Source organism: Myxocyprinus asiaticus, chromosome 37, assembly GCF_019703515.2.
Source record: "Myxocyprinus asiaticus isolate MX2 ecotype Aquarium Trade chromosome 37, UBuf_Myxa_2, whole genome shotgun sequence".
Taxonomy (NCBI): Eukaryota; Metazoa; Chordata; class Actinopteri; order Cypriniformes; family Catostomidae; genus Myxocyprinus; species Myxocyprinus asiaticus.
Genome location: NC_059380.1, coordinates 4,412,166 through 4,427,672, shown reverse-complemented (window position 1 = coordinate 4,427,672; position 15,507 = coordinate 4,412,166). Strand labels below are relative to the sequence as shown.

The 15,507-nt window shown below is 35.2% G+C and overlaps 1 protein-coding gene across 1 annotated transcript in view; it reads right to left on the bottom strand.

The window, feature by feature from the left end:
• The window catches only part of LOC127427566 (rho guanine nucleotide exchange factor 10-like protein), a 187,234-nt gene that overhangs the window by 66,114 nt on the left and 105,613 nt on the right, over positions 1–15,507 (bottom strand). The window contains exon 20 of the mRNA XM_051675204.1: positions 513–634. Coding sequence (XP_051531164.1) covers positions 513–634 — 122 coding nt within the window. The remainder of the gene's footprint in view (positions 1–512; positions 635–15,507) is intronic.

Genomic DNA, 15,507 nt, shown 5'->3' with positions numbered 1-15,507 from the left:
AAGCCAACTAACTTTGTTAGGACTGAAAATCTAGCCTGAAATATCATCTTCCAGATGGTAAAACTTATTTAATTCTCATTTGACTGACTCTGTAGCCCTTTTAGTCTGTCTCTTACCCAAGTTCACCATTTGATCTATGAGGAGCTTACAGTTCTTAACAGCTGCTATTGATCCACAAGCGCTTTCTCCTACTAGTGTGACTGGGCCTTGTAATCCACAGTTCTGGCAATGTTCCCATAAGATCATCCTCTGGTCAGACTCTGTTGGTGGAGGTTGCTTCTGTTGGACTTTAATTTCGTAGCTAAGAAATGACCAAACCAAACAGTTTACAGTACAGTCTAATAGTAGCTTGTCTTCAAGAAAGGAAATTTACACCCTTTCTGTTCAAGGGAATTGAAATATGTTTCTGATTAGTCTTTGTTTTGTGGTTGGCAGTGAGGAAATTGGATCTCAGTCTCTGGCTACGGACATCAAAACAGAAAAATGACACTTTTATAATGGAAGTTACTCACCTTCCATTCAGGGGCTTTGGAGGTGAAGACAGGCATGCGACACGCCAGGAGTGGACACCGTAATGGAGCCCTTGTTTTCCCATCATCCTCTGCAGAGAGCCAACCTGGTGTGTTCTCCTCCCCTAGAATACATTAAGAAATTAACAACCCAAAAAAACCTAAAGACCTCATGAAATGACAGGCAAAATTTTTTGCCCTTTTTTTTTTACATTACTCACACAGGAATTTTAGGTGGGACATAATGAAGGGCTTACCCCTTTTTCATTGATTGATTGAAAGACAGACAGACAGACATATATGGAACAAACAATAGATCCAACAAACAAACAAATGATCGATAGATAGATAGATAGATTGATTGATTGACAGACAGACAGACAGACATATATGGAAAGAACAATAGATCGAACTAACTAATGAACGGCAGACAGACAAACAGACAGAACAATCAATAGAACGAAAACAAACAAACAAACAATAGACAGAAAAAGAAACAAACGATAGATAGAAAAAGAAACAAACGATGGATATAAAAACAAACAAACAAACGATAGGTAGGAAAACAAACAAACAAATAATAGATAGGAAAACAAAGGCTAGATAGAACAACAAACAAACAAATAATAGAAAAAAACAAACAATAGATAGGAAAACCAACAAACAAATGATAGATAGGAAAACAAACAAACAAACAATAGATATGAAAACAAACAATCAATAGATAGAAAAACAAACAATAGATAGAAAAACAAATGAACAAATAATAGAAGAACAAACAAACAAACAAACAATAGATAGGAAAACAAACAAACAAAGAAACACTAGATAGAAAAACAAACTAACAAATGAACAATAGAATAATGATTGAACAAACAAATGATAGAAAGATGACCAAAAGAACGATATCAAAACAAACAACCAAACAAAGTACGAATGATAGAATGAAAAATAAACAATGAAAGATAGAATAAACAGAAGATAGAATGAATGAAAGACAGAGCAAACCAGTGATACAAAGAACAAAATATAATTAAATATAATGATAGAATAAGATATAATGATCAAACAAAAAAACTAACAACGATCAATAGTGACATAATAAAAGATAAAGATATAATGACCGATAGAACGAACGATACATAAACGCTTGACAGATTCCTTTCTTATTCATTCTATTACCCATTTTTAAAGCAAAACAGTAACAGAGATTGCAGAGTTACATCCCAAAGGAAACATTGTTTTGTTTTGTTTTGTTTTGTGCAGCACATACAAACTGAAGTATAACTGTAGTTAAGATATTTGAAGCTCCAAGTGTGCACCCACAGAGGATACTCGCAGTAAAGCAAACTAATGAGCCTTTCTAAGTTTCATTGCTGCAGCAGGTGTCCGTCTCAGCATGAGAAACAACAAGCTCCAGATTTCAATTAATGAAGTCTAAATTTTAGAGGCGTGGGCCACCGAGGTCTTTCCTCACAGCCACTTTGACAGGTGTTTACAATCTCTGAGCACAATACATGCATGCCAGCAAGCTCTTCCTATTAAAGCAATTCAGTAATTACCCATCATGAACATCTTTTATAGTTACATATAAATATCTTTTTTTGTATTGCTTCCTGCGTCTTTGTACACACGTCAACTCGAAATCAGCCCCAGAACAAGTAAAATAGGCTACACACAATTGCAGTCAGACTGTAAATGGCTCATTTGTTTTCGCAGTGTGTAAGGTTCACAGCACACTTTGACAGGCTATGTTCCATAGCTGTATAAACGTGTTAGACAGAGCAGGAGACTTAAGGGCCCATTACAGTAGCTTGAGTTTAGTTGCACTGTTTCTCACAAGTTTGAGGTGGATTGCTTTTAGCCTTCATTGAAGGTATGTCCTTCTTCATCTTTCATCTTTTTCTACACACTCTTAAGGGGAGTTAATGCTTTGATTTTGGTGCTCTCATCTCGTCATTCATGATGTTGCTGCTCTACAATCAATGCACTCAATCCCCTACTTCTTCAAAAGTCAGACACAGAAAATATTCCTTCCAAACCCCTGCGAGGGACTTCTTTGCTAGTAAGAACAGTAAGACTATGATAAGACCTCATAATTCCTTGGATAATTGTAGACACCTTGGAATAATCCCTGTTCAGTACTTTAAGTCCAGGAATAAGCATTTTAATCTAATTGTTTTATACGAATTTGATCCTACTGCTCTGGCAAACCTATGCATTATTTATTGAAGTATTAAAAAGTAATTGAACTTTCTGAAAGACAGAGGTGAAAAGGAAATTCATCACTTTAATAGATAATGCATGAAGAGGACAAACTTTGCTGATAAGAAATAAGATATCTCCCTGTCCTTAAAACACAGTGGTCACAATATTCAGATTACATCTGAGGGAATATCTCTGCATAAATCTCAAAATAGTTTGATTGATGTAGATAATGATGTTCCGTGTCAAGCAATGAGTTTCACACCTAAACACTTTTACTATAGCATGTATACATTTTTATGTTTGCATTACATGAACAATCACATTTACAAGCTCGTTAAAGCAATTAATACCAGTTGTGCGGTAGCTGAAAGAGCATTGCACTTGCAATGCAACCAGAGAAGGAGTCCAGATGAGCACCACAAAATGATGTGGTTGCTTTAGCAATTGCATTTTTTATCTTACGTTTGCTTAAATGACATTATCAGTTAGGTTTAGGTTTAAGGTTTAGGGTAGGGAGGTAGGTTTGGTTGATTTAAAACTCCATACAGCATTAAATTTAAAAACCTACTTTATTTGGGAGTACATTTAACTCGCTTTTAGCGCCACAACGTGGACTTATCACCCCGGAACTGCCGCGATATGTGTAAGGAACCATGTAATAAAATTCCACCACAGTCACACAATTTTTATGATATCAGGCTGACATTTACTCAGTTTTGCTCTTGTACATTTTATGATCTAATGAACATGAAGAAACTGGAGAAAATTATTACTCATTGCATTCTGTTGCTAACATATGGCCCTTTGAGAGAAATCTGACACTAATCTGATAAATTGCAATAACCACTTGTTCTGCCAGATTGTTTACATACGTAAGTCTGTTTTTGTTTAAAAATTCACATGTTAAATTTAGCTTAATAACCAAACATGCCACGCTTATGAGGAAAAATATTGTATACACTGGCATCAACAAAGCTTGCCACTGAATATGCAAAAAGCAAAATCCAAGACAGACCCAGAAAAGTCTAGCCTTAGAGGACTAAGATCATTTCTCATTGTTCACATTTGACCCTGACCCTGCACTCTGACCCCAGCCTAGCTGGGATATGTGAAAAAGAAGAATTTCACTGTATATGTGCAAATGTATAATGTGTGATAAATAAAGAAAATTATTAAATTATTATTAATTAATTATTAATTATTAAATTATTATTAAAATTATTATTATTATTAATTATTAATTATTATTTATTCTTGCCTCAGTGAATTGTACAGACACACAATATTCCTTGTAAAAACACGCTGAGCTTTCACACATGGTAAATGTGTGTTGCTACGATAGATCACTATTTAAAATAGGATTTTAAAAAACAAAACAAGCATTTATACTGTAAACCAAGTTTTCTGTCACTCTTTTAAAATATATTTAATACATAAACACAGACGTAACTGGGTGATTCTCATGAAACATAGCAAGAAAGTGTCCTATACCTCTTTTACTTTTACCTATACCGTGGCCTAAAACTCTTATCTCCTTACACCCTGTCTACACCGGGCGCAACGGCTTGAGGCTGTCTACACTGGACGCGTCGACACTAATGTTCTAAACCGTTTAATTTGTGTAGTAGCGGCAGTGTGTTAAGAGCAAAATGGAACACGACACCCATTTATTGTCGGTGCGACAGACGTGCCACAAAGGACTCTTCCAGTGTAGACAATGTGCAAGAATTAAAAGCAAAGCCCTTATGTCTTTAGTCATTTGTAAGCTGAGCCTTAACGGATCTAACCTGCTTTTCTTTAATGTGGTTGTTTACATTTTTGCAGTACAGTGAAGCAGGAAAGTTTATTAATTTTACTAACTTACAAAAGCTGCTTATCCTTCCACCCACCACGTCTCCTTTCCTTTTGCAATCGAGACTGAATTCTCCACATCTTTTCATTAAATAAAACAGCTCTGCTATGATCTCATCACAGGTTTGCCCTTTGGACGGATGATAGAGTAGTGCAGGCCAGTCCTACAAAACTGTAATTGAATTCTAGCTGTCAGTCAATCCTACTTGTGGGTCAGTGGGTTCACTGTTCACCTGCTTCTCACTGCACTCGCATGTTGTGACTCTTAAGCCAACTATTAAATTGGCATCTAGCTTGAAATGTTCTCTTTGTCGGTCAGAAAAGGTCATGTGTGGCATACACTTTTGGACATAAGTAAACTCTTATCACTTTCGTAATGTGGTAAGCTGGTCTCTCAGACAGGCCAAGCTGGTTATGCTGGTTTTAAAGGGGTTTTAAGCACTTGTCAGATGCGTCGCAATCTTCCTTATGATCAATCTTGATATGGATTGATATCAACTCCCCTCTAGTTAATGTGCCTTCAACCAAAACACTCTGGTTGAACCGCCGCTATTCTTAAAGAGACATTACCATTTTAGCATGTTCTACAAATCAATTTAAATACTTATGAATAGTACAAATTATGAATTTCAATACATCACATTTATTGATGGAAACTAACGATAAAATATATATTTTTTTAATTTGTCTTATAATAATGTACCTAGTTAGAAGGTCCCCTGTTTAATTAACAGCATTAGCTGAAAGAGAATTTATTTCATATGTAAGCAAAATTTACATTATTAACTGAAATATACCCATATGAATCAGAACTGAATCAAGAGCTTGTGAATCAGAATTGAATCAAATCAAATCCAGAAATCTGTATCAATACCCACCCAGCTCTAAAGACCAGCAAACCACCTTTAACCTGGTGAGACCCCGTGTCCACATGCGTCGACATTGCATTTTGGCTTTGCTATAGGCTATGCTTAATTTTGATTTTTTAAAACCAACTAATCTCAATTCAGGAGAATCTAGGCTGTCATTAAAGGGTTAAACAATCAGCACACAGAGTCATGTGACAAAACAACATGGTGCCAATCTCAGCCGAGTTTGTCTTTCAGAGAAACAGCAACAAAACTACATCTGGTAAGAACCAGCTTAAGTTTTCACATTAAAACCTGTTTGAGTCTGAGTAGAGTCTGTAGTTTCATCGATATGCCATTTTAAACATTTCATCTTTTTATTGCGAAACAGCACGCTGTTAAGCACAATGTCCACGTACGTGGACAATTGGTCTAACTTTCCATAAATATCCAACATTCACTGTGCATTATCACATTGAGAATCAATGGACATATCCAAAAGCTGGAAAATGTTGCTTTCAGAGGCTGTATACGAAGTAAGGATGAAAATAAGGTGCATTTCAAACTGTTCTGAGACCAGTGAAGACAGACAGCACACTGTAGATTAAGTAATTCACTAATTAGGGAGCAAGGGAGCAAGGGAGCATCCTATAGCTTTCCTATGCAGCCTAGTGCATTCACTTCTAACATCTGGTCAAAAGTTCAGTTTCCTGTTGCAGATGATGTTTGGACCACTCAACATGTTTGGCAGACATGGGTGTAGTGATTGAAGGCAGAAAAGTGATTAAGAAACTAATTCAGAGGCCCTTCATTCCACACCGAAAATTCCTCAAAGTCATAAATTAAAGATTCTCCTCTGCTGGTGCCAAGGATGAACAATTGCTATGCAAAATGACTTGAATCCAGGATCAACACTGGACATTCCTCAACGTCATAAATTAAAGACTCTGCTCTGCTGACGCCAGAGGCCTGAAAAGAGTCCATTAAAAACTGCTGTGTTGAGTGTCAACTGTCTCGAGAACAAAGAGAGTTCTGTGGATGCACCAAGATCTCTCCTCGTGCATGCGGTAAATCAGAAATACCCCCAACCTTAAAGACTACTCTTCTGAAGAAACCCCCCATGCCATGAAATCTAAGACACTGTCCTTTTGTCCTTCGATATAAAAACAATTCTACACTTAAATTAGGCTAATAAGGGATCATGAGACATGCTAAAACTCTGTACAAGACAAGAGAGAGCTTGAAAACTGTCTTACTTTCTTTGAAATGATCCCTTGGTATTATCTTTTTAGCATGACAGAAAACTAATGCTCTGCTCATAACTTCAAATATACAAATGAACTTTTCAAGTGTATACAAGTGAATCTCAAGATCTTAATCCAGGAACTGACACAATTGCAAAATTTACTTTACTGTAATTTTATCCTTCATATAATCTGCCAAAGTGCCTATAATAATCATTCAAGGTTTAAGCTAATAATAACCTTGACAATTATGTTTTTCATAATGTGTAATGCATTATTCATGTTTAAAACTAACAAACTAATTAGTAGGAAGTTTTATCATGCATTATAACTGAATTATAACTGTAACTTAATAAGAAAGTATGTAATGTTTCATATGGAAATGCTTGCCTGTTTATGTAGAGAATGTTGATGTTAACAGATGTCATGTCTCTTGCACTGATTTTGTTATATAAAATGTATGATTAAAACATGTACTTTTTCGAGTGGGAATTTTTTAAGAAGCCTTTACACAAAGGATTGTAAATCAACTTTGAAAAGGAGGGAAAGAGGTGACCATGTGACCCAGCAGAAGACACTTCTGATTGGCTCAAGACACATTTGGGGAGGCCAACCTCAATAGTACAAAGCCTTCCCACCAAGGACGAACTCTTGCTTACTCTCTTGCTCTCTTCTCCTCTCTTCGCACTCTTGCCCTCTTCCCAATGGGCTCTTAGCCCTTCTATGCCCAGGATCTGCACAATGTAGAGTCCAGGAAAGTTTGGAACATAAAGCTCAGAGGACTCACACACGTGATGGGAGTCGCGAGTCTCCATTGCGGCAGGCCTCGCTTCAAAGCACTGCCTCATCTTTCCAATCCACGATCTTAACAGAGGTCCAAAACATTGACAGAACAACCAGAACTTTCTACAATCAGCCAAAGAACCAAAGCAATGCAGGGAAATGCAACAAAACTCAAGTACATCTACAGACTTTTGCTAGAAAGTGCTGGTGTTTTATTTAAATACTCCAGGTAACCCGATGGCAAAACGAGGTATACTAAATTAAGTATCGAAGGCACATTGACTATAGATTTTATAAAGTTCAATTTACTCTGTTACAGTTAACTCACCAACCCGTTTTTCATCTTTGTCTACGTGTTAGTTAGTTTTATGTTGTAGATTAGAAATAAAGTCTTGTTTGCATTCAAAGAGCACTTGACTGTGGTATATTTTGATAAATAATCTCGTCAATTGATTTTTAAAAGATCTGCGCTCCTAGCTCGAACAATATTCCAACATATTTGTCATATTATTTTCAATGGCCATGAGAATAATATTACTCTCAAGAGTTAACAGATGTGTCATATCAACTCTTATCATATCTACCTTAATTCTTTCAAGAAGTGAATTAATCATAATTCCCTTATTAAGCTAAATCCTTACATATAAATGTGAGTGGATACAACAAGCCTGTTTTATTACATTTTAAATGGTGGAGAGTCTTTATTCAGATTTCTAAGCTGATCATTTGTCATTTATCCTTCTTATAATGGTGGGCAAATGTGGATAATTCCATTTTACAATTCTTACATATTAATGTAGATGAATTTGGCAGTTGTAAATGTACAATGCCGCAAAGTCGCTAATTTCCTGCATATTTTCGGTGAAGGCACGGGGGCACTTTAATCCATACCGTGTACATTTCCTACATGGGACAATGATAATCAGTACATAGATTCAGAATTTTATAATGCAAAATTTTATTTTAACATAGTTGGCAGTGATTTGATAATTGCAGATAAACCATTACTTTTAATCAGAATTGTTTATTCAGCTTTATAGAAAATCAGTTGTAATGTCTATAATGTCTCAAAAACAAGAATAATCAATACTCCTGGAGACATAATAAACTATTTGGTGAAAAAAAATCAGATCTTTAGCTTGAAATTACTTAATAATGTCATAACTTAGTCCCGCTGTCCACATTTGTGGACATCAATTTTTGTTTATTAGGTGCTACTAGTTACAAATCAAAAAGGGAAATGGAAAATGCACACAGCAGTCACATGGAGTTCTCAGGAGGTTAAGCTGATTTTTCAGCATGCATGGTATGGGTAATCTGAGGAAGAACAGCAGAAAGAACTCTCTACCACTAGTTTACAAGGATGCACACTAGTATTGAAATTCAGTCCTTTGAAATACTGTACATTAGCAATGTGCAATATTAAGGTTTTGCTCTAAATAAATGCTGCAAATAGGGTATTAACAATGTTGAGGCACCCTTGCATTATGCCCTGCACAGCAAGGACCACCATTGCTAATTATTCAGGCATAATGCATTCTGTCCACATAAGCTCCAACACAATTCAAGGAGCATGCCAGTACTCAGCAGTCAAATGCAGTCTCCTCACTCCCTCGTTAACAATGCAGCAACCATCGTTCTACTCATTTTGTGTCGTAAAACACAAGCTGCTTAGAAAAAGGATAAGCAAACAAGAATGCACCTTGTCAGGGAGGCTGGGGTTTAACTAGGGTTTACTTGTTGATAGCCGCAGTCAGACAGAAAGAGAAAGAGAGACAAAGGGATAGAGAAAGTGAGAATTAATGTGAGAGAATGATGGACAGGAGAGGGAATTTGGCTTGAGGCTAACAGGTACAGTATATCTACCAGAGAGGCACTGGATGAGGAACTGGGATAAAATAAAAGCAAAATGTATTAGGAATATATCTGCATATAGGAAAAACATTGCATATATGGTAAAAAAACATAAAAACTGCTAGATGAAATAAAATAAGTGATAGGAATTGGAGCTGCGCTCTATCCTAGTCAATTTATTTCTGTACTGGCACTGTTCTACATATATTACTCTTAATAAATTAAAAACTTTACAGTATGCAGGGGCCCCAAAAAGTATTTGGACACTTAAGCCACACTGGAAAAAATATTCCTAATTTTAACAGTAAAAGAAAAATGCTACCGTAAAAAAAAAAAAAAAAAAAAAAAAAACTTAATTGGTTAGCGTATATTTACCGTAACATATACAGTAAAAAAAAAATATATATATATATATATATATATATAACCAGACAATGCAGGTAATTTTACAGTAAAATGATGGTAATTTTACAGTAAAATGATGTTTAGACTTTTTTTTATGATTTTATCGGATAATTGACAGTAAAAATCTATATTATGTTTAACAAGGGAATACATGTAAATTACTGGTAAAATTATGGTGGAAAACAAGTCCCTGTGTGACCCATCACATTTCATTATATTTTATGGGAACAGTTACTGTATGTTTCTTCTTATTTTTAATAACAGTTATGTACATGGGGGTGTTCTTTGTGTATATAGTTTAGTTAATGTTTATTGCATTATTTTAGCATCACATGTGCAGAGGCAGTCCTACGGGACAGGCAGGCCATGCAATTGCCTGGGGCCCCAAGCTGGGTTGGGGCCCCCGTGGGAGGCAGTAAAAGAATTTCACTGCAATGACACTTGAAACCATTGACTGGCAATGCTTAACAGTCTAGAATGACATTTTCGATGTTATACATCAGTTTAGCTACAAATTCAAGTAAGAACAGAATTTAAAATGTTGCGACAGTCACAAAATATTCATGAGATCAGGCTGCTTGCTTTGAATGTTCAAACATCTGTGACACCCCCCTAGAGGGGCCCCCATCCCCTTAGCTACAAATTCAAGTAAGAGCATGTTGCAGGCATCATGAAGAGGACATCCAACATACCATTCTGGGAGTGAGAAAAGGAAAAATGAAAGATGTGGAGAAGGAGACGCCTACTGTGCTGACTGTTACAGAATCTGCAATGTTTACTGAATTATGCCTTTTCATGAAAAGATTGCAAACGGCCACGCAATTCGCGATCGGTATTGTTTACATTCACATCAGGTTATTCTCCATACAATTCTTATTTAATCGCAATAAACTATACATCATTAGTAAAGCAGAATCTCCAGATTTGATATTTCACCACTGTTTTATGTTATAAATGTTACACTAAGAGAAATCCCTTAAGTTATATAAAGAGTACACATCTGACATGCAAAATCGAAATGAGTTACAGATATAAACTTGCAATAATGACACACATGTCCATTAAAGCAAGCAAGCTCTAATTGTCATTGTGACGCTTCAGGAAACAGCATCAATTAGAAGTAGTCCAAATATATGTGCATTTAGAAAAAAAAAACAAACAAACAAAAAAAAAAAAAATAAATATATATATATATATATATATATATATATATATATATATATATACACTGTATATATGTTTACTTGACTGGATTGGATTTTCATTCAGTTTTCCTCTAAATTATGCAATCTGAGTGCTATTTTACATAAATACAGAAAGAGAGAGGGGCACATATAGAAGAGAGTTATTACATCACAGCTAGTTTATTTTTTCTGTCTTTAGAGTAGCAACTTCTACTATGGATTAGATCATTTATTTTTCATGAAAAGAGTGGTTGTGAGATGGCATTGCCAGCTTTTGAACCTATACTGTATGCTACAAAATTAACACTTGTTAGTGAAAGATAGGGTCCTTAGAAGGGTTGTTTTTTTTTTTTTGTTTTGTTTTTTTTTTTGCCTAGGGCCCTCAGAGTTCCAAGAATCGTCTCTGCCCATGTGACACTTTGCACTGTCTCAACAAGTGTATTAATTATTGCTTCTGGAAGGGTCACTCTTCATCATGTGGCCTTTTTAGTTACTACGATGATTTACATTTTACAGTGAAAAGCAGACTTTTATAGTTCCAGAAGGTTGGTATATATAAAGTTTATTTAATTTAATAATATAAACTGTAGTGAACCGTAAATTTAAATGCATCAAAATTATTTCCCGTAAAACATGGTCATTGTATTTTTTACATTAAAGGTGCACTCAGTAACTTTTTGCTTGTGTCATCTTGGACTTGCAGTGACACCTAGTGATGTGGATGCAGTATCATTCAAAATCAATAGTTTTCAGTTACAGATGCCATTGTAGAAATTCACTATTCTTAATCAGCCATTATTAATTTAATCCAAGAGTGAAAGTGACCAATAACAAGACGGTTACCCAGATTAAGCAAGTAGTATTCAGTTGGTCATGTGATTCTAAAATGGCAGGCCCCATAAGGGCACCCCTGCCCCATGTAGAATAAAGCAGCTTTTAGAAGGTTACTGATATGACTGTGAGCGGTCATGATTTTATACATAGGTTTCAAAATTACAATTAATTCCTTTAGGAGTAAAACTTTTTTAATGGAAAAAATAAATAAATACTGAATGCACCTTTAAATTTCTGGCAACCACAGCAAATCTAACCTTTTCATTATTTTTATTTTATTTTTTATAGTGCACATTTAAAAATGTGTGCCTCTGCATTACATAACACAATATCAAACCAAATGGAATTAATTTTAAAGAAATGTAGCACAAACAAAATTTTTCAAGCAAAACCTTTCACAAAAAAAGTTTGTTTGGTTAAAGATAAGTGCCGTTGTGTGACAAAAACGAAACCTATCAAGAAAAAAGACCTAGTCACATTTAATCCCAAATTAAATTTCATTTTGTATTAAGAAAATGAAGCCATTTAGGATTATGATTATTTGCTTGAGCACATTTTACCCAACAATTCTCTTTGCTGTCACTTTCTAGACATTTCTGGACATATGGACATTTCATATTGTTTTCAATGATGATTCTCATTACCGTAACACAGTATTTTTTTTTTTTTTTTTTTTACTGAAAAAAAATAAAAAAATAAAATAAAAATGCTGTTGTAGATTTTTCTTTATAATTATTAAACTGTATGCAAAGGCAGTACCAAGGGAGTACTACTAATATGTATATAATAATAATAAAAAAAAATGTAAAATATATATATATATATATATATATATATATATATATATATATATATATATATATATATATAATTTTCTTTTTTTTTTTTTTTTTTTGTGTTGCAGTAATGAGAGTTTTTTTTTTTTTTGCATTGCATTGCAGTAATACAAAATGGGGAGTAAAATGAGCATAACTGTTATGATGTCGCAAGTAAAATCTTAATGGCCCTAAAAAAATAAAAATAAAAAATAACAAATAAATAAAATTTAAATTTAAAAAAAATATTCAATTTCTTCATGCAAAATAACATTTCTTATTTGTTTATTTTGATTTTGGAGTAAAACAGGACTAGGACATCATCTTCATTCATGTGGATGACCTATTGTTCAAAAAACTTTCTGGTTGTTCAGAACATCTGGTTACTCTGTTAGGACACCTGTGTTAACCTGAGGGGAACTGACTTACAAAAAATTCCCTTGACATCAGTTGATTAAATGAAAAGTGAAGTTAGTTTTGAGAAAAGCTCAAGTAGCATCCATTTGCAGATTACACTTGCTAATGCAATGACACTTTACTGTGGGACAAAAGAGTGCAAATATTTTTTGGTGTCGCTGTATTGTTGGCTATTGAGGTTCACGTGTACAAGTTTGCTGCTAAATGCATCACCCCAATTATTGGTGCACCTGTATAACATCCAAGTGGCTTTTTAATATCCTCTGAATGCACAATTGAAAACATTCATCAGAAAGGGCTAGTGAAGTGCCACACAGGGAGGCAGTGAATAGCTGAACTAGAAGCCTTGGTCAGGACTTTACTCAGACGCTTTTATCAGACTGAAGAGCTTTGTTCCCTTGACTCATTCTGAACGGTGCACCAGCCGCGAGAGCCCAAGCAGACACGTCTATTTAAGATAAAGTGCACATACACCATTTTTTTAATTAACACCTGTGTTCTCCAAAACAATACAGTGAACTTTTCAAACGTATTTATTATTTAGAATAATAGCTGGCAACAGTCTTTTCAGGAGCAGTTTAGTACATTTGCAATGGCATTGCATAATAGAGATTGAGTTTTAACAGTGATGATTTCTCAGGGCCAGCAAAGCCTTCTCTGCTGACCTAACATGCCAAGTAAATACATATTTTTCATCCTTTCATTCTCAGTCATCTTTTTGCCTATGTATTTTTAATCGCTTTCCACTCTTAATTAATCTACAAACAAATAGAGGAAAACAAAAAGTTTACCCAGTCAGAATTTATTCCTTGATGCTTACAAGCAAAGTGTGACAGCTGTTTCACAAATCGCATGACCGAATCCGAATCTGAGATCCACCCCGTCAGGATTTCAGAATTTCTTCAGAATCCCTCAACAGTGCAAATGAATGGGCAACTAAAGTCAGATTGTCAGATTCATCAACCAATCAGATTGATTTATTTGTTCTTGGTGGGTGATCTTTAGGATATGTCCCGGTCGATGCCTTCTAGCTGGCCTTGAGTGACGCAGTCACGCTTTAAGTGACATAATTTGAAAGCGAAGAGCGCCAGATCTTGCTGATGAGTCGACTGTCATCACTGCTGCTATCGCCGTTGAGAAAGAGATCCTTATGGATTTAAAAACACGAGATGTTCTGCATGACCGTGTGATTGCTTAATTTATTAAACAGGAAAGGAGGACTGATTTTCACTTCAAGTAAATTGGTAAGTGCTTTTTGCAAGATCAGGAGTTTTCTAAGTGTAAATTAGGCTGCTTGAGCATTCAGTGTCCTATCAAGTTTTGAAAAGTAGTGCTGCATTCCATTCAACTCGGAAAGTCGGATTTTACAACTTCCTACTAGGAAAAGTGCAATGGAATGCATCTTGAAATCAGAATTACAACTTGTAGGCTCATGCAGAAATTCTCAACTCCAATTTCGCTGAGATGCAGGGGCATGATGTCACACAAACATGTCGACATTCAGGGAGGAATACAAAGTAAGTGATAAACATTCACTTTATTAAGTAATATCGATAAATGAGTTTGTTTCCACATTACATGATATTAAAGCTTGTTTAACAAACGCCTGCAGAAACAGGAGTATAAAACATTATCTCTTTTGATAATCGTACAGCTGTAGCACAAATGCTAGCACTGCAGCATTGTTTATCAGTTGGGTTGCTAGCAGACATCTCTAATGAGAGTCAAACCTCTGCTAAGCTAACGGGAGTGTTGCAGTTTTGTTTCCTTAAACGATATCTTCTGAATATCGGGAATGGAATGCATTTATAATCGGAGATATCAAGTATGAATATCCCACATCCAACTTGAATGGAATGCAGCATAACCCTGTACCCTGACGAAACAAAATTTATTGCAAGCAACATTTAAATCGCAAATATTATTAGATAGATTTTTCCAGGTATTATATACCTCCTTAGTAGATTCATATGAAAAATTATTATTTTTGAATGTCTGTCCGGGAGACGTTCATTTCACAAAACAGTCATGCTGCAGTTAAAATTAGGCTTGCTTGAGCATTAAGTGTCGTTTCAAGTTCTGGCTTTCGTGCGTGGACGTGTTTTTAAAATGTCAATTGGTATTACTAGTTAGCTGTAACATAATGTATGATGCCCAAAGGCATAGGGTGTCTTTCATTCATTGTGAAACTGTGTTTTCTTAATGGCATGAATCACACTGAAGGCCTAGACTGTAAATGCACGGCCCGCCACTGAGTTTTAATTATGCTTTGACATTATGGACTAACAGCAGCGCACATTAAAGTGTGATGATTAATTACAAAGGAAGCCAATCAATCAGCACTGTGAGAAAAGCAGCAAAGATATAGCCGAATCAAAAGAGCTTGTGTGCGGGACGTTGGTCGCCATTTCCAGGATCAATGCTGAACAGCAAGATTAATTATTTAATTTAAGGTAACATTTACAAATCATGGCCATCATACCAAGCATGTTTGGCCATTTTTTTTTTTTTTTTTTTTTACTTTGGGCAGTTTCATCTCCCAGGGGTTGATTTTT